Source organism: Lycium barbarum, chromosome 10 (genome assembly GCF_019175385.1).
Source record: "Lycium barbarum isolate Lr01 chromosome 10, ASM1917538v2, whole genome shotgun sequence".
Classification (NCBI taxonomy): Eukaryota; Viridiplantae; Streptophyta; class Magnoliopsida; order Solanales; family Solanaceae; genus Lycium; species Lycium barbarum.
The window spans coordinates 15,054,371-15,074,868 of NC_083346.1; the positions used below are offsets into that span (position 1 = coordinate 15,054,371).

General features: G+C 36.6%; 1 protein-coding gene and 1 long non-coding RNA gene across 4 annotated transcripts; both read left to right on the forward strand.

The window, feature by feature from the left end:
• Positions 1–1,875: 1,875 nt before the first annotated feature.
• Positions 1,876–4,080, forward strand: LOC132614986 (uncharacterized). The gene is made up of 3 exons (XR_009572519.1): positions 1,876–2,179; positions 2,733–2,779; positions 3,724–4,080. It is a non-coding gene; the product is annotated as an uncharacterized LOC132614986 (long non-coding RNA).
• Positions 4,081–14,624: 10,544 nt separating this feature from the next.
• LOC132613764 (uncharacterized) lies at positions 14,625–20,333 on the forward strand. 3 transcript variants are annotated; one of them, XM_060327978.1, is made up of 5 exons: positions 14,625–14,820; positions 16,621–16,705; positions 17,346–17,576; positions 17,659–17,763; positions 19,368–20,333. In XM_060327978.1, exons 3-5 carry the CDS (start codon positions 17,393–17,395, stop codon positions 20,006–20,008), a joined length of 930 nt encoding a protein of 309 aa, XP_060183961.1. In that variant the 5' UTR covers positions 14,625–14,820; positions 16,621–16,705; positions 17,346–17,392; the 3' UTR covers positions 20,009–20,333. The 3 variants fall into 3 exon arrangements, with proteins under 3 accessions (XP_060183961.1, XP_060183959.1, XP_060183960.1); XM_060327976.1 differs by having other exon boundaries at positions 14,628–14,820; positions 19,293–20,333; XM_060327977.1 differs by lacking the exon at positions 14,625–14,820 and adding an exon at positions 15,324–15,743 and having other exon boundaries at positions 19,293–20,333.
• Positions 20,334–20,498: the final 165 nt, after the last annotated feature.

The following is a 20,498-nucleotide window of genomic DNA, read 5'->3' on the forward strand; positions in this document are numbered from 1 at the left end:
ATGAACTCAATACTATTGAATTCTCCACCTCTATCACATTGAAATACCTTAAGTTTTTTGGAAAATTGATTTTCTACTAATTTGTAAAAGACAATGAAAATAGGTAGAAAGTCAGATTTCTTTTTCAGTGGATAAATCCATGTGAATCGTGTGCAGTCATCCACAAAAAGTGCATAATATTTTATTCCTTGAGATGACGCTACAGGGGCTGGCCCCCATAAATCACTGTAAATTTTTGCTAATGGTTCGAGCTCCTTTTTATTCGACAATTAGAAAGGTAACTTGCAACTTTTACCCATTTGACAACTACTACAAACCAAAAACTTTTTATTCTAATTTTTGACATCAATCAGTTATTACTATGCAACAAACTAAGAATTCTAGAATGTGGGTGTCCCAATCTTTGATGCCATACTGTATCTGAATTCGCCTCAATTTTTGTAGCTGTCATGACTTCATTTAAGTTTCTTCCCAAAGCGTACAAGCCACGTCTTTCACGCCCCTTAGCCAGAATTGTTCCTGTGCTCTCGTCCTTAACAACAAAACCCTTGTAAGTAAATTTTAGTGAACATGCATTATCCTTCACAAGTTTACTAACAGAAATAAGATTTTTCTTGAGTTTAGGCACAACCAACATATCTTTTAAGAGAAGGTTTTTCCCAATATGTGTATTTCTTATGTGTGAAATCTTTAGGTTATCACCATTTCCTACCATAACAAAATATGTTCCTTTAAATGGGGAGGTTTTTTGAATATTACATGTAGATTGCACCATGTGATTGGTAGCGCCGGAATCCATGTAAAGGTTATCGTCCTTTTGATCACTAATTGACAAGTAGGTGTGTCACATGCTGCCCCTAATTAATTTAAATACATGTCTCGTCCTTGTTTAATAATCACGACACATGTTAAGTAGCTCAAGCTGGTAGGCCAGGAAGCAAGTAGGTGAAGCAGGCACGTCGGGTAAGCAGACAACTCATTTTTATTTGCCCAAAATTTCATTTCTCACGTTTAAGTGCCTTCGTCCACCTCAACATAGTTGTGTATATTTTAAACGCAAATACGGAATGTAACAAAAGTGTCTGAGGTACTTCTTGTTGTAATTTTTTTTTTCCAGTTAAAAGGTTGTATATTGTTATTGAAACAGGGGGAACTTGTTACATCGCGTGTTCTCATGCGTTGGAGAGCGTGCGAGCTAAATGATATTAGTAACGGAAGTGAGGTTAGCCCTCAAGCTTATAGATGCTTAAAGTGATGGTACACATGTGTTGTAAATATTAGAAGTTAAACAAATCGAAGAAAATAAGTTTCGTCGAGGTTCAACATTTATTTGAATGAAATGCAGTCCAAGCTATAATACCCCGTATTTTTGGGACTAGAAAATTTAATTGTCCAACATGAGCAAATTTACCTGAGCCCGGAGAATTAGATCGTATCCAAGGATGAAAATCAAGAGCTCGGTGTATACGAGAAATGGAGTCCCAAAATAATTTAGGACTTAACGAGTGTGACCACGGTGATCGAGAATAATATTTTGTGTGTACCAAAAGGGACTATGGACTAGTGCTATGTCACATAATCATGACAATGAGTATATGAAGTGTATTAAAAATAATTGTTATTAAAGTGAATTGAGATCAAGAAATTAGTTATGTGAATAATTGGTTAAATATTAGAACAAAGTGGGAGACTATGGAATTAATTATGATATTAATTAAGATGACGTGGATAAATGTCGTTGGTGGGCTGCCACATGACATTATGTGAGCCAACAATGGTATTAAGTGCTGCCACATGGCATTATTTTAGCCAAGGGTGGCATTTATGGTAATGGATGAGTCATATTGTACTTATAACTTAGGGAACAAATGTAAAGTTGCAAGAAAGTGAATATTTATAGCATATACGGAAGGGCTGAAAGTTGAGTCTAATTTGGAAGGGACTTTTATATTCGGCAAGTATATTAAGGATCTGTTCATATATTTTGTGGAGGAACATTATCTCCTTCTTTATACACGGCTGCAATGTGAAATCATTTCGCGGAAGGATCATCAATGTTGTTTAATCGATCTCATTACTCCTGTGGTGTTTGCATAGTTCGTCTCCTTTGCTTTGTGCTGGATTGAAGTTTTCTTCAAAGTGAAATAAAGTGGAAGAAGATTATTTCTTGACACATAAAGTAAGAATTATTCTCTCCTAAACATATTTAAATTCATCCCCGTCATAGCTAAAATTTGAGATGGGAACTACGAAATTAATTACGGGAAATCGAATAAATTGTTATTGTTATCATGTGGACTATTTGGTGATTGTTATGAGTTACTTTGTAGGCTGGAATATGATGGGGATTGGTTGTAGTTTTAGTTGTTGTTATTTTTGTTGCCGTGATACTATGCATATACAAAATAAAGAAGTGTATATAAATATTGGTATACGAATGTATATTGAGCTGTTTTTGAAGTGATTTAAGATTGGATTTAATTCTAGTTTGATATGAAATTGTCGGTATTGTTGTTGTTGGTATTGTTGTGGTAACCGGAGATTTATTGGAAGTTCGGGTTAGGTGAGTTATATAGAGGAAATGCTGCCCGATTTCCGTTAAGTTCTTAACTAACCAAAATCCTAATCAAGAAAGTATGAACTAAAGAATGGTTCCTATAAGTGATGGGTTGTAGATTTATAAGCTAGAAAGTATAGTTTACTAACAACCGTGTTACTTTCATATTAAATAGGCTAAAGGGGCAACGAAGAGAACTTGGTTACGATTAACCTATAACAGGTATGTAAAGTTAACCCTTCTTTCTTTTGGCATGATCTTTATGAAACAAACAGACGATGTATATGTATGATTTCAAAAAAGCTCCTATTCTTAGAGCCACTAGGATGACTAATGTTCTTGACTCCCAGAAGCTATTTCATTATGTCTTGATACGTGTATATGATTCCAAAAGTTCTATTTTGATATAATCCATAGTGATATTCGAAAGGTACTTGATATGACTATTGCCTTGATTTTCAAATGATAGCTCGTTTTGATTATTCTATCGAGTCTCAGATGTGTTTTAACTTGCATATGGTTTCTCACTACTCTGCTCGTGCATGCCTCAATATATCTTTCACTGAGTCTCGGGCCAGGACACGTTTTCGTGCACAGTTTCACTGCATTGTTCACCGAGTCCCTCACTAGAGGGCCGGGACACGTTATATATATATATATATATATATATATATATATATATATATATATATATATATATATATATATATATATATATATATATATCATCATCATATCGTCATATCATCACATCATCACATCATCATATCATATATATATATATATATATATGATGATGTGATGATGTGATGATATGACGATATGATGATATGGTGATGTGGTTATGGCGCCAAGGATGACTTTATTCACCGAGTCCCTCACTAGAGGGCCGGGACACGTTGTATATATATATATATATATATATATATATATGATGATATGATTATGTCACCGAGTCCCATAATGGGCCGGGTATGATATATGATATTGACATGCATGATTTATGTTTCAAAAGGCAAGTGTTTTTGTATTCTGGATGTTATCCTTGTCTCCTGTGACCTTTATTTCAGTTATGATCCTCTTTACTGTATTACATGTTTTATCTACTCAGTACATATTCCGTACTGACCCCCTTTCTTCGGGGGGGCTGCGTTTCGTGCCCGCAGGTACAGATAGTCGTTTTGGTGACCCTTCAGCATAGGACTCCTACTCAGCTGTCTTGGAGAGCTCCGTTGTTCCGGAGTTTAGACTTTTGGTACAGATCTTATGATATATATATATATGTTTATCCAGGGGTACGACGGGGCCCTGTCCCGTCATATTTCACTGTTAGTACTCTTAGAGGTCTGTAGACATATGTGTGGGTTGTGTATAAGTTCTGTTCCGCTGTGTCTATACGATGTGCTATGATATGATGTCCGTTTGTAGTGGCAGCCTTGTCGGCTTGCGTATCATTTTATGATTTGATCAGTTGTGACTCCTCAGGAGACAGTTTATTTGAATATACATATATGATGACGTTATGCATCGTTGGAGTTCTTTTGCAAGTTTCCATATTGTTTGTAGATTCAGTTTGATCATATCTAACAGGTACGTATACGGGTGTCCAGATCGGGCACTAGTCATGGCCCACGGGGTTGGGTCGTGACAGAACTAGACTTTACCCCTAATATACAACTCTGATTGCGAGCAACCAGCACAAAAAAGGAATGCAACTTACAGGGGGCTGCATTCTCAGCATTAGCAAAACCTATGCATCTAGCTAACAAAAAAATTGGCTTTGTCATATCTTAGTCTAATACTAGGGACTTGAATTTTATCAAGAATGTATGGACCAACAGCCCCACTAGGTAGATGCCTCACGTCATGGATGATAAGTGGATCTTCTAGACCCGTAGCCAGCTTAGCGAGATAATCAGCAACTCTATTGGCTTCCCTATAACAATGATTGAAAGTCACCTCTTTGTTGATAATCAAAGCCAAGGTATCATCAATAATCTGTTTCAGCTTCAAGTTGTTGGCTGCTCCATTTCAAAGCAGATCTGTCACCAGCATTGATCCAGTTCCAATATGCAATGTCTGCTTCCATTCTCCTTGATCCATTGTGCAGCGTGCTTAGCAGCCATGGGTTCAGCAATATTATAGCTGCTGCATTGTACTTGGACAGCGAATGCGTAAATCATATTGCCATTCTCGTCCCTTGCCATCCTTCCAATGCCAGCTCTTCCAGTTTGCTCCATATAACTTCCATCTGTGTTTACTTTAATCCCCCCATGTTGAGGCAGTGTCCATTTAACGATTTTGCTGATAGTCCTCGGCCTGAGTCTTTCTAACACAGAACAAATTTATGGCCATTGCATACCTATCTTATAACAAAGGAAGTCATTAACCAATGTTACTTTCAAGTTCCAAATGATTTGATGTTCCATCCTTCTAGTGTACATTTTGGTTTGTTCCCCATATCTTCATCTACACCTTTCCTTCCACATTTCCCAACAGATCAAGATTAGAAGCACTTGAATAACCATTCTATGCATGACGTTTTTTGTCGGAGTATGTGCCCACTCTTGCAGCCAGATTTTTCCATGTTTCCTTTGGTATATAATGCCCAATGGTTGTCCGAAAAACTTCCATAGCCTCTGAGCAGTTTCTCCTTCAAAAAAGAAATGTTGGCTTGTTTCCAACACTGGATTAGCACAACATAGACAGTCTGTAGGCATATCTTCCACAAACTTGCAAACATAATTATTAGCAAAGGGCAATCTATTAATAAACAATCTCCAGGAAAGAAACGAAATTTTAAAAGGAATGTTTTTATGCCAAACACTGCTGATCCAAGGATCAGTTTGATGATGATGCCTAATCTCTTTCCAAGCTTCTTTGTTTGAGAAAACTCCATTTGAGGCCTTTTTCCATATAAGATAGTCACTAGCATTAATGTCTCCAATGCTAATTTTCTGAACAACTTGACAAATCCAATTAGGGAGAATAACACTCAGTCTATCCATGTCTCAGTTTCGATCAACCATAAAATCCTTGACTTTCAGGTTTGCAGAGTGGACATATTCAGGGCAATACTGTGCTAGATTCCCAAGCTCTGTCCAGTTATCCCACCAAAAGCTACTATTCCCACCTTGAGTTTTCCATATCATGTTAGGCTCAGCTTTGACTCTAATCTTAATCAGAGATTTCCAAGAGTGAGAGTTTCCAGAAGCCCAACATTTGCTGATAGGATGAGCTCTAATACAATATTTGGCTTTGGTGAACTTAGCCCACAGAGACTCTTGAGTCCTAAATCTCCACCATTTCCTCATATTAAGACTCTCGCAAATGTCTCTCATTTTCCTAACCCCTACCCAGAGGCGGATGGAGCACATTATAAAGGGGTTCAATTGAACCCCAAACTTTCAATGCGGGGTATAAATTTATGTGTAAAAATTTACTAAAATTACAATAAATAGTATATATGAACCCCTAACTTTAGACATATAATGATTCAATACTAAAAAATTAAAAGATTGAACCCCTAAAATTAAAATCTTAGATCCGCCTCTGCCCCTACCCCCTCTTCCTCTTTCGGTAGGCAAAGATTGTCCCACGAACTCCAATGATAGTTGTTTTTCCCATTGGAGGATCCCCAGAAAATCTCACAAATAACTTTTCCATTTGATTTATAATACCTTTCGGGGGAGTTAGAGCTGTAAGGGTGTAGACTGGCAAGGATTGGAGAACATTCTTGATGAGAACAATTCCCCCCCCCCCCCCCCCAAGGATAGCAAGTTACTTTGCCACCCATTGAGTCTTTTAATGATCTTGGAGAGTAGCTTTTCAAAGTATTCCCCTTTTTTCCTCCCCAGGTAGATCGAACGCCCCATATAGTCGAAAGGGAACTGCTTATCTAAGAATCCCGTGGCCTCTCTGATCTTGTTGATCCTAGAGAGGCTAGTTCCTGGAGCAGTTAAGAAGAAGCATTTGTTGTTGTTCATTTTCTGCCCCGAATTCCTTTCATACCAATGAATTTGCTTCATAACCATCTTTAAAGATGTTACACCTCGGAAAATTTTCGTCCGTGTACAGTGAATTGACTAGCGAAGGACAGTTACGAGTATCGAATTAATGGTGTCTTAATGAATTATTGGAGAAGAATTATAATTCCCCTTATGTTGGTAATGAAGTGCCAAGTAAGTTTCAACAAGGATCCATAAGCCAAATATGGGCATAAGCCATCCAAAAAGGGCGAGTTAAGGAAACACTTTCGGAGGATCTGGTTTGGAGGGGCCAAAACTCCATTTTTAAGTCGGAATTTGGGACACATACCACAGTATTAAAGTTGTAGATAATTGAAAGAGATCTCCAACCATAGGTCGTGAGCCCTCACAGCATATCGGGATCAAAAGTTATGGCCATTTTACGACAGACAGTTCATCACGTTCTGGCATGACATGCGACTCGCACTTGGTGTCGCATGTTCGACATGCGACTCGCATGTTCGACATGCGACTCGCATGTTCGACATCCGACTCGCACTTGGTGTCACATGTTGTGCCAGTGAGAACCGATCGACTGGCAAGACCTGCGACACAACATGCGACTCGCATGTTCGACATGCGACTCGCACATGGTGTCGCATGTGGTGCCAGTCCAAAATCTTCTGGGCAATTATATAAAGACCCAATTTCGTTTCTAACTCATTTCTTCACCATTTTTGGTCCTAAAACCCTCTAGAACTCTCTCTAACATCTCATCCACAAGAAAATCAAAGGAAACCAAGATTAACAACATCAAATTCAGGAATCAAAGTGTATGAAACTCAAGTAAGATTTATCTTCTTCAAGAAAATCCTAAGGAAGGTGATGTAGGGTTTTGGTGCTAGAAGGGGAACTCCACTCAAGACTTGTTCAATCACTATCTAAGTTTAGTTTCATAACTTTCTCATGATGATTAAAGTGTTGATAAGTTAAAATGCTTGGATTGAAGAAGAATGTAGGAAATGGGTCATGAAAGGTGAATAGTGACATTGTTGGGTGAAGGTTTGAAGTGAATCATCAATGTTAGTGTGTTACGAGTATGAATACGTTATAAATGACATGTAAACCATGAAATAGGTGTGATGTATGAGAAAATATGATGATGAGCTAAAACCCATAAACGTGAGTTATTTGGAAGAAAATGGTGGATTTTGCTAAATGTACAAAATTACGATTGTGGATTGTGATATTGTGAGTAGTATTGTGAGCGTTGGGAGTTGAAATATTACATGGGAAAAGTAGTAGAAACAAAGTATATGCTGCCCAAATTCTCCTAGAAATAGTGGGCACGTTTAAGTAACCGATTGGCTAACGTTCATGCGACTTCTTGTGAAGGTAGAAACGTGAGCATCGAAGGAGAACAAGCGAGTGACATATATGTTAAACGACAAAGGTATGTTAAGGCTCGTCCCTTTCCTTCAAAGGCATGATTCCTATGTTACGACTTCATGAATGCTTCCATAGCTTTCTCATTTTCCAAAGCTAAACGTTTATGATTCCAAGGCATGATTCCTCTCTTGATAACCCGCAAATGTGTCCCAAAATGTCCGTATCTTTCCAAAACAAAGGTTTATGATTTTATAAGCTTTTATGATCATAAGGATGGGCATGTTTTGTAATGACAACGATGATGTTGAAGATGAGAATATTTTCCTATGATGACTACGATGAGAACAATTTCATGTTTTAAGATTCCAAGTTATGATTTCAAAGACGATATAAGAATGTTGAGCTATTTCTTGATTTCTCAATTTTATTCATGGATGACGACTACATTTCCTTAAAGATTTCCAAAAGTATAAAGAGTGACTTATTACAAGATTATGACCCTATTTTCTGTTCCTTTTTTTATATTAGTCTTCGTTGACAGTCTCGCCTTAAGATGATTGTCCCTTCAAGGTGAGATATGACGATCATGATTAAACCATAATATAGTCGGAGGTGTTCGACCTTACGTCACTCCGATGGAGTTATAGCTTTTCCTTGGGTTCTCCTGCATGCTATATATATATATATATGATATGAAAATGTTTACAGGGGAAGTGGGGAAAGGTGAGGCGCTATAGACGCATAGCCACCTGTACAACTGGCATATCATGATTTCATCCCGGACGCGGGATAGATGGGTGATGGATCGGGCCGTACGTTCCTCGGCAATAGTATACTATATTATATATATGGATCGGGCCGTACGTTCCACGACAATATATTTATATATGATGATATATGGATCGGGCCGTTCGTTCCGCGGCAATATAATTATATGTGATGATACATGGATCGGGCTGCACGTTCCGCAGCGATATATGGTATGAAGTAAATCAGCATGTGCTATTTCTTCTACACGTGACAGTCATATACAGTTGTTCCTTATTGATGTTTCCTTTATCTCATTGACATATTTCCATTGTTATGCCTTACATACTCAGTACAATTTTCGTACTGACGTCCGTTTTCTTTGGACGCTGTGTTCATGCCCACAGGTAGACAGAGAGGCAGCGCCGACCTATAGGAGCTATCAGCAGATTTACAGGAGCACTCCACTATTTTGGAGGTGCTAGTCGAGCTATGATTTTGTGTATATATGTATATGTCTAGTACTCCAGTAGAGGCTCGTAGATACGCAGTGTGGGTCGTGTGGTCTCCCAAGGTTGCCATTATGTATAAATTTATATACATATATGTGCATATTATTTTGATAGCCTAAAGGCTTATGTTTACAAAAGTATGTATGTTTTAAACAGAAGATGATTTCTTTATGATTTGAATATAAATTGATTTAAGGAGTATTAAATTAGCAGGATAAGTCATAGAATGAGCGGTGCTCGGTGGTTAGCCCCGGTTACCCGTCACGGCCCCCTAGTTGGGTCGTGACAAAAGACTTGGTGTTGCCACTGGAAAAAATCACTAAGTCATCTGCATAAGAAAGATAGTTAATTAAAGGACCTATCTTTGACATAGAGAAAGGAATAAAATGATCATTGGAATTTAACTCATTAAGAAATCTAGCTAAAACTTCTGCTCCTATAATGAAAAGAGAAGGTGATAGAGGGTCTCCCTGTTTAAGGCCTTTACTTGAAGAAAAGAAGCCATTCCTGGTGCCGTTAATAATAATGGAATACCATACATTTGATATTACTCTCATCAGCATATTGGTAACATCTTCAGAAAACCCAAACTTTTGTAGCACGACAATCAAAAAGGGCCATGACATCCTGTCGTAAGCTTTAGCCATATCCAGCTTGATCACTACATTGCCTCCCTTTTTAGTACATTTAATATCCTATACAATCTCTTGTACTAGCTGAATATTCTCGGTAATAAGCCTTCTTTTGAGAAATCCACTTTGATTATCAGAGATCATTGTGGGAAGAAAAGGATTAAGCCTTCTAGAAATGATTTTGGTAACTATTTTGCTAGAAAAATTGCTGGGGCTGATAGGCCTGAACTCAGAGAAATCAGAGGGGCATTCTACCTTAGGGATTAATACCAGAAGAGTATGTGCAAAGAATTTTGTCAGTTTTCCTCCAGAAAAGAAAAACTGAACAAATTCTATCACATCTGTCTTGATTAATTCCCAGCAACTATGATAAAACTTACCTGAATACCCATCTAGCCTTACGGCACTATTAGCACTCATGTTGAATACGACATCTTTAATCTCATCTTCTTGAGGACAGCTCAACATATAGTTGTTATCCTCAGAGCTGATACATCTAGGAATGCAATTAAGAATGTTAGGATCTACACTGGTGGGATGGAGGTTGAACAAATAGTCAAAATGCTTAATGGCCACTTTTGCCATTTTTTTTTATCTCCAGATACCCATCTTCCTCTATTGTTCTTGATTTTTTTCCAACTTGAGTTTCCTTCTCCTGTCCCTGATAACCACATGAAAATATTTGGTATTGCTATCCCCTTCTTCAAACCATCTAACCTGGAATTTTTGTTTAAGAATACCATCCTGTTTGTTTAACCAGGATATATACTCAACATGACCTCTATTAACCTCTCTACTATTTTCAGTCCTGCCCTCCATGTCTAAATCCTCCCTTCTTGTTGTAATTGATAGGAGTAAACCCATTTGTAAAAACAAGAAAGTGTTGTGTGATTGTTCCTTCCACAGATCTGACATGGATTAGATTTAGAAATCTCCTTTTGCTGATTCCCTCCATTTTGAATTGTATCATATTGTTTCTGATGATTGTATGAACGGCCTCCTATACCTTTTTGTTGTCCTCGTCCTTGATAATAATTACCTCGCCCTCGTCCTTGTGACTTTTGGGTGACGAAAGCCATGGCTGGATCAAGCGAAGTTGGTGCTTCTTGCTCGTCTCCATCTCCTTTCATCTCAAGTCCCCTAAGAGCATTAACAAATTGATTAAATGTCGGATAAGGGGTCTTATTTAACATAACAGTTCGAAGGGTCTTATATTTGCTTCCAAGACCTCTAGCAAAGTTAATAACTTCGCTATATTCATCCAAAGGTTTGTGTATAGCCACGAGGTTATCATAAATTCCTTTATGTATTCATCTATGAATTTTGTTCCCAGTTTCACAGTTTGAAGTTGATGCTTCAATTGAAACTCCTTATCCTTGCATGCTTGGAGATAAGTATATTTAAGACAAATCCATATTTGTTTTGCCGTAATACATCCTATGATGAGGAACATTGCCTCTTCTGTCATTGTTCCAGATAGCCAAATCCGATCTAGAACGTCACGTTCTTCCCAACTAGTAAACTTGGGGTTAGGAGCTGGTTCATCTTTCTCATCTAATATGTTCTTGGATGGGGGGTTGGAGTATCTGTGTCCTCCAAACTAAGTAATTCGACGGTTTCAACTTAATAGAACAAATCACTATAAGTTGATGGAGTGAAGATGGTGAGAGGGCTAAGGTAGTAGGCTATATCTAGCATCTAAAACGGAAATTCTTTAGGATCGTGTTAATAGAGCCTAGGCTCTTGATATCATAAAGAAAATAATGACACAAAGACTACAAGAATATTTCAAGTCTGGCTTGTTGATTTCATATGTTACATGACCTGGGTGTTTATACTATACATGTTTAGCAAAGAGTCCTCCGTGTGCTTAGCTTTTAGCTAACAAGTTTAGATGTAATAACTCTTCCAGTGTGTTATTGTGTCGGATAAGACTACTAAACCTACGCGATTAAGGATTGTATTCTATCCAGATTGGGAGTCATGTCTATCATAAACTAGTCAAATATTCTTTCCCAAAAGATATGAAATGTAACCTTTGGGAACAAGAGAGTAGCACTTTTTCGTTATGGGCATAGTTTATAACGCCAAGTAATATGCTGTTAAAATACTACTTCCTCCGGATAAAAAAAAGTGTCCACTTAGCCCTTTTTCTTGGGTAAAAAAAAGTGTCAATTTATTAAATCAAGAAATAATTAACTTTATATTTCCAAATTTGCCCCTATTAAGTGTTATGTGATCAAATCTCAATGCCTATTTAATTAGGGTTAGTTTAGTCAATTTACATATTTTTTTTTCTTGGAGTGAGTAATTTCTTAAGGGGTGTGTAAATGGCTAAGTGAACTCTTTTTTTTATCCGGAGGGAGTATACTGTACTACGTAAAATATTTATTATTCTGTGTTGTTTTACGCTATTAATAACGGCCGACATAATTGAATCAATTTTACGATCTTTTGGGTCTTGTAAAGCTAATTCCAATATTGTCCCCAGATTGTATTAACAATAAAAGTTCAAATTGGTCATTCAATACACTCCCAACTCATCTAATTGTAGCACCTTGTCTCTTACCGCTTCTTTGGGTGGTAGTTAAATATCATTTCATAATTTATTATATTGTTTTGATGAATATAACATTCGGATAAATTGTATTGTTTATCGTCGTTTCATAGTAACTCAAGTTTACAAGACTACAGGAAAAAATATGGGATAGAGTTCTTATAAAAAAGAAAGTAGAATAAATGATAAATAAGATATTTATATAGTAAGTAAGGGTTAAATGAAAAAGAAAAAAAAAAACATAACGACACCATCACACTAAATCGGTTGTTAGATAAATTTTTTTTTAATATTACGATATAATAAAATTCAAATAACATTCAAAACAAAAATTATAGTTAAAGTAATGATGATATACTGTAGAGAAATATAGCAGAACAAAAGTAAATCGGGGAGACCTTCTGCTAACCCAAGATCGTTAACTAAGATCGGAAGATTCAACTAAAGAAGAGAAAGTTATGAAAAGGAGAATTTGATTGAAGAAGACTTTCTTGAATTAGCTTGAACGACTTACAATTGAGTTGGTTACAAATGACTAAGACCACCCTTATTTATACTTGTGTAGGGATGGTTCTAGAAATACTTCTAGATACATCTATTAAAAAAATCTAGTTATCTTTATCTCCTACCACTACTCTAGAATATCTTGATATTATTCTAGATACATAAAGATCTAGATAATTCTATCCTCAACTATAAATATCTAAGTGTCTAGAATTTCTAGACATTTCCTAAATACAATATATATCAAAGATTTACATTATAACTTTCTAGAAACTCTTCTAAATATCTATGATATTTATTCTTCCAAAAAATTAACTTTAATTTTTCACATATACAATACACACAGAGAAAAATATATGATACCTGGTTAAGAAGTTTTTCTATTTTTAGATTTGATTTAAAAAATTTCAACTAAAATGTCATTTCAGCATAGATTTAGGAAATGAGATCACCATCTGTGCGCTTATAATTCGTTAGCTCCGTTCTAACGGCCCCAGATTCCATAGGCAACGTAAAATTGTTAAAGGGTTAATAGCATTTTGGTCCTTTAGTTATTACTCTCTTCGGATCAAAAAAAGTGTCTACTTAGAAATTTTTTTTGGGTTAAAAGCGTTCACTTGTTATATCAAGAAACAATTAACCTTATCTTTTCAGATTTACCCCTATTAAGTATTATGCGATCAAATCTCAATGCCTATTTAATTAAGGATAGTTTAGTCAATTTACATTTTTTTTCTTGGAGTGAGTAATTTCTTAAGTGGTGTGCAAATGGCTAAGTGAACTTTTTTTTTTATTCGGAGGGAGTAGTAAATTTTGATTTCAGTCTTTATGATATTTGACTAAGTATTAAATGTTCAATTTGTCGAATTGTGCACTTTTGATTTTTTTTACTTGTGAATATTCTCAAATTCATCATAAGTATTAATCCTTTCTCCACTTAATTACTTATGTTACTGTGTCAAGTTATACTGTTACTTCATATTTGACGGTAATCTTGCATAATAAACATATAATACATTTTTTTTACATGAAAGGACCAAAAGTGCACGTTTTAATTAATTGAAGATTAACAAGGGTTAAAAGTAGAATATACCCGTAACTTAGGGATAAAAGTGATATTATCCCATTATTAGGACCCGTTTAGCCCTGAGAATTTTTCACTTTGTTATAAAATCAGCGTTTGGCCATAAAAATTCCAGAATGTGAAAAACACCTAAAACCTTATTTTCACTATTTTCACTTTCAGTACCTTCATACAACTAAATATTATTTGCAAAAATCATAATCAAACACAACTCCATATTCAATAACAACAACTTCAAAATTCCAAATAAAGTGAAAAATATTTAGGGCCCGTTTGGCCATAAATACCAAAAACTTTTTCACTTTTTTTGGAATTTTTGAAGTTGGAGTTGGAGTTGTGTTTGACCATAGTTTTTGAAATTGTAGTTTTTGGTGAAATGTAGTGTAAAAAAGTGAAAAAAAGTTGAAATTTTTTGAAAAACAAGTTTTTCTTGTTTTTAGTATTCCGGAATACAACTCCAGAAAAAAATGAATAATTTTTATGGCCAAACGCTAAAAGTAAAAAAAGTGGAAAAAAATTCCGGAAAAAATTGAATAATTTTTATGGCCAAACGCCGGCTTAGTTTTCATGGCCAAAATGAGAGGACAACGTGCATTCCAATACTTGTACAATGTGCTAAATATTTTGTATTTTCTTTGAATTTTGATCCACAGGCTCACATTTCACCAGCCCAAAGGGGCAAAATCCCGCTTTTGCTTTACCTTGGTTCTTTTTGCTTACGCCCCCACTAACTCACCTAAGCCTTACCTGTTTTAGTAAAAACCAAAGTTGTTTTTGTTAATTCCCAACAAAACCCTACACCACAAACTTCTTTTTCCTTGGTCTTTCACTTTAATCTTGGTTGATAGATGTATCTTCCCTATTAATCAGGTACTTCTTTTTTTTTATATTTTTTTTTTATATTACCCTTTTTGTTTTCTTTCATTTTAATACTGGGAATTTCATTTTGCAATTGGCTATGGTCATTGAACTGTGTAGAAATTAGTGGGTTTGGTTGTCTAGATTAATGGGGGAGCTATTTTTGTATATAACTTTTTGGGTCTTTGTATTTTTATGGGTAGTTTCATCTTACATTTGCTATGACCTGTTAAGTGTGTGTTCAAATACATGGGGTTTTTTTGTGTGAACTTGTAAATTGTTTTTTCTGATTGAATCTGTGGGTTTGTGTTTTAGATTCTGCAGGTTTCTTTTTATTGTTGTATGGTAAAGTGAGACATAGGTTCATTCACAATCACAACTCAATTATCCACCAACTCTAGCTATACAGCAACAACATACACAGTGTAATCCCACAAGTGGAGTCTGGGGAGGGTAGGATGCATGCAGACCTTATCCCTAACTTTGGGGGGGGGGGTAGGGAGGCTGTTTCCTATAGACCAACTCTAGCTATCTCTCACTTTTTCCCCCATCTCGAAAAAAAAAATTGGAAGACCAACTCTAGCTGTCTTTCACTGTTTTTTGAGATGGGAAAGAAAGTGAAAGATAGATAGAGTTGGTGGATGATTGAGTTGTGATATCCTAAATGACCAAATGGGGTCAAAAAGTTTTGGATGGGGTAATTTCAAAAGAAAGAGATGGTCATGCATGTCTTAAGATCTTTTTTTTTTTCTGCCTCAAGTGAAGGGCAAATGTTAATTTCAATTCGTTATATTAGGCAGCACGTACTAGTAACAAGCTTGCAGATGTCATAATTTACGTCTTATATCTTCGAGGTTGACTTCTATTTTATGGAAAGAGAAGAATGCGTTTCACTAGCAGCAATCAAGGAAACAATATTCGGCGATATGAAAATGGTGCTTGTTTAATGCCTGTTTAGTGTTGTGCTTGTTAAAACTTTTAAATGCCATGCGGTCATCCATTATTTGGCTCGGGCCTCCTTAGGCTAGAAAGCATCTTCTAAGCATCTATTTTAAGTCACGGGGGTAAACACAAAGAAAGTATGTCTTCAAAGTCCCCATGGGAAGATAGCATGGAATCTTAGGCCTTCTCTGCTTTTTTTCTTAAACCAACGTTTCCGTCTTTTCTTCAGATTTTTCTCTGATGAAAATTCTCCCCTTCTTCTTGAGCAACTTTCTCCATAATCAGCTAACTTATACTGCCTTGAAAAATTATCGTCATGAACTGAGATTCCTTCCCCATTTTACATCTTCCTTCAAAATGTTCAAATAGTAATAACTATTCCAATCCACCACCAAGAGGTTGGACGGGACTACAGCTTTTACACTTCTGCAACACACCAACCTTCTCCTTAGCTTTATTTTCTGGGTTCTTTCCTTTACCCATATAAAGGGCCTTACTATTGCATCTTTTATAGAGGAAGATGGAAACTCGTTAAGCTTCGACAGAGAATAACAGATGCAGTTTGCGTTGTCACCATTTATTTGAGCGATCTCGTGAAGCGAGAAATATTCATCTGTGCTATAAACCAATAAAAATAAACCAAGTGAACATAACTTGTTGCCATTCTGAGGAATGCTAAATATTGAGTAGTGTGTTCCAAACATACAACTTATTTAAATGAGAAAGCCTGCAATAGGTTACTGTAATTGCAATGTCAGTGGATGTCTACACGAGCTTATTCTACTTAAGATTTAATCAACTATTACATTCCTTATTATACTGTTTCTTCTGGGTAATCAGAGCTGTGCTTTCTGTTGCTTTTTCTTTCAGAATATCTCCTGTGGGGTCCTACTGTCATTGTACCGTCCGCTGTAGTCTGATTCATGAAGGTGTGGCACCAGCACTTGACGTGAAGGTATTTATGCTATTAGAATTGCATGATTTTTACCTCTCCTTCTGGGAACTAGGAATTGGTTTCTTGTTCTACACTCCAGCACTTATTCTTCTAGGAATTTTGTTGCTTGTTCTACACTCTGGTACTTATTCTTCTGGTATCTTTTTGAAAATAAGGAAATAAAGTACAAATGTGAACCACACTAGCAAGGATATGGAGACTATTCAAATTAATCCACCAACTCATTTTTTAGAGATTTTCAAATCCTCCTTCAAATAACCTGTTCTTCATCAAAGGAAAAAAGCCCTCATTCTTCCCTTCGCTCATAGTCTGATCGAGCTTCACACTGTTTTGCCATTATGGACCTTGCTTTTCATAGCCGAAGTATTATATTATAAATAAACATGATGTTATTCTCAAAAAAAAAAAAAACATGATGTTGGAAATCTCCTCATGTTGGCTAAACTCAGAGTTCAACAGATACGAGAATGTTCAAAGTTTTTCCCTGTCAAATATCTGTCGTAGACTTGTTTAGCTGCAAAGTTTCTTGTGGTTATAAAGCGATATATGATTCAATTAGCCTATAACACTTGATTTGGGCGTTCGGGAAACCGTGCTTCTCCTGGCGTAAATTGACGTTATGCTGCATTTTCCTATATAGGCTTACTTTGATGGTCTGCAGCCTCTTCCGCTTCAGTGACTCCAAAAATGAAACCAAGAACCAATGGGGGGTCAAGGCCTCAGAGATCCAAAGGTGTTCAGACTGAGGGACCAAACTGGGTAATAATTGCGGGTAGTGCGTTAATAAGTACATTATCTATTCGCTTAGGCTACAAGCTGAAGCAGGTGCTTGACTCGAGACAACAGAACAAGACTACCAGCAGTTTGAAAGGTCCTATATTGTGTAAAGCAATTTGGTTTGTGTTGTGAAATTATTTTGCACTCTTAGATATGAGGCGTGGCTTAAATTGCAGGAAATGAAAAGTCTCCCGACGGAAGTAAGTTAGGGAATGGTCATTTGCAGTCAAGTACTTACTATTTTGCTCAAGATGATGATGGCTGCTACAATTGCAATACCGGTATGCAAGTTCTTGCCATTCCTTTGGAATTTAATCTCAGAATTTAGGTTCTTTTTGGTGTAAAGATCGTCGCTAGTTATTTGATGTCGGCATCATCTTCTTCCTCTGCTCCTTGCCAGTTCTCTAACTCCGATTTTGCCAGAGAATAATTTGAACTGGTAAGGTTAATTAGAGTGGCATGCATCTAAAGTTGGTTCCTAGACAACTTGTTCATTTTAAAGTTGATTTTGTGGTTGCTTTGTAACTTGAAAACATAGGCACCACATTGTTCACAAATTTGACCTGTTGACAGTTATCTTACTTGCTTTAAGAGTTGTATGGTGATGTCAAGTGATAGACAGAAACTGAACAAAGGAGGATTCATGTTATGTAATCAATATGATGCTTTTCTTGGTATACATGTTGCACTGCGTGTCAGTGTAGCTACCCCTTAGAATCAGTTTTTACTCTCTGTGCTGAGTCTTCTCGGAAGGTTACTAATTACTAGTGCAGTTAAGTCCAAAAGTTAACCTTACGGAAATAAAGAGTCATGGAAAAAAGATAAGTGTATGCACATGTTTACCTTTTTGACTTTATGGTCCAGTTTGTTTGCAGAAATTTATAATTAACATCTTATGCACGTGGCTAGTGTTTCCTATCATACTATGGGGTGTATATATTGGTGGCTTATGCTACTTACCTCTAGCCTTGTTGACATGTAGCTTGTAAAGGATGTTAAAGGACTTGGAGGCTTAAGCTAGCTCCTCCTGCATTGTTCATTGGGACAGTTTACCTCTCTTTTTGTCTTGTATGGATAAATCTTATCGTAGCTGACAACAATCCTATGTCCTTATAGTAGCTTCTCTCATTTGGTTTTATCAGGTCTAGGTATTTTTATGTCTCATTTAATGGTTGATAAGATGTACAATTTGGTGTTTTTCATTAGAAACATAGTTCAAATGAAATCTTGTGCTTATAACTTGATAAAAAGAGGGTCTAGGGCTATAGTTCAGTGGTACGGACACAACACGGAATGTGGGGATAGGTCATGTAATTCCCTAGATATCATTTTGTAGATTAATATTTTCACTGCTACTTTTGACAATTCGCTATTATTGTGTTTTTATACTTTGTTTTCATTTATTTATTCCTCTCAAGATTGGTTTGCTGAAGGTTTGAAGCATCTCATAGATAGCGGAAGATTAACTCCTTTATAATCTTCTCAACTTTCTATGTGAATCATTTTAGTTGCGGGTCTTCTTTTATCCTTGTTCAGTCTGCAAAACTTTCTATGCTTAGTCTTTTGGTGCAATAGCTTCATTCACAGTTTAGAAAGAAAAGTATAGAGAACGCAACAAAAAAAATAGCTATTGTATGCACCAGTATAAAAAATAGAGAATTGATCCAAAAAAAAAAAAAAAAAAAAAGAAAAGAAAAAAGCACGACAAAGAAGTGTGAAGTGATTTAGTGTGTTTACAGCTATTGTACCCTATAATGGTGTGCTAATTTGTTGGCTATTTTAATGAACGTGTGCTATTTTTATAAGATAGGAGCTAGAGGATTAGGAATTACAAAGCAGCAGTATAACGGGTCTGAGCCTGAAATGGTGCTCCCTCTCGTGACAGTTCCTGCGATCGAATTCAATAAAGAGAATGGCGGGGCTTGGTCAACCTCTCCTGATCGTCTTGAACTGCCACAAAAACCATTTCATCACTCAAACAGCTCTGAGTCGCCATGCGTCTCGGAATCTGGTTCTGACATATACAGTAAGCGAGAAGTGATACAAAAGCTGAGAGTACAGTTAAAGAGAAGGGACGAAACGATATTAGAGATGCAAGAACAAATTGCAGAGTTGCAGGCTTCTCTCAACAATCAGCTGTCACATTCTGCTCATCTGCAGTCATTGCTGGATGCTTCAAACAGGGATCTGTTTGATTCGGAGAGAGAGATACAGAGGCTGAGGAAGGCAATTGCAGATCATTGCGTTGGACAAGTAAGCCCAACAGTACCTGTATGGCCAGCTGAAGGCAGATACGGTCATACTAACGGTCACCTGGATGTTGACAGAAATTCGGATACTTCAGACAAGGGAAGAGGAGACGGAGAAAGGTTTGAAATGCTGAAGCGCGAAAAAGATGAGTTGAAAGAAGTGATTGAAGGGAAGGATTATCTGATCAGGAGCTACAAGGAGCAAACTGCTGAGCTTTCGGTCAAGGTCAAGGAGCTGCAACAGAGATTGGATGCTCAGCTCCCAAATATTTTGTAGGGACGCGTTAGAGTTGTGTATTCTTTTGTTTGCTTTCATATTTAGGTTGTTTTCCATTCCCTTGATTGATTTTAAGCTTCATGATATGGGAATGCTATTTTCTCATTTTTCTCTGGTTTTTTCCTTTTATGTTTTTATTCCTTGGCCCCAACCACTCCATTTCTGCTTTGTGTTCATAATGTCGACAGAAACGATTTCGATAAACCAGCGTAGTATTAGTAGATTAAGTTTGATGATTGCCTCCTGTATTGCTGAACATGGTAAAAATGGTTCACCATGCGATGAGTTTTTTCCATCTATGTATTTAAGAGACGTTTCTTCAGCAGTTTGACGGTATTTGACTTGTGTCACCTCCAGAACAAAGGTGGAAAGAGTTACTGCTCTTTAATGTCCTGGAACAACAGTGTCCTTTTTCTTTTATAACGGTACTTGCTACTTCAGACTAGCACATGTACGGGTTACTTTTACCCGTTAAGGTTAAGGTAAAGGG

Excerpts from the sequence above, each read along its gene's own strand:
- LOC132613764 (XM_060327976.1), top strand. The coding sequence starts at position 17,393 with ATGAAACCAAGAACCAATGGGGGGTCAAGGCCTCAGAGATCCAAAGGT. Across the intron at positions 17,577-17,658 it reads GACTACCAGCAGTTTGAAAG|GAAATGAAAAGTCTCCCGAC; the intron begins GTCCTATATTGT and ends CTTAAATTGCAG. Across the intron at positions 17,764-19,292 it reads CTGCTACAATTGCAATACCG|GAGCTAGAGGATTAGGAATT; the intron begins GTATGCAAGTTC and ends TTTATAAGATAG.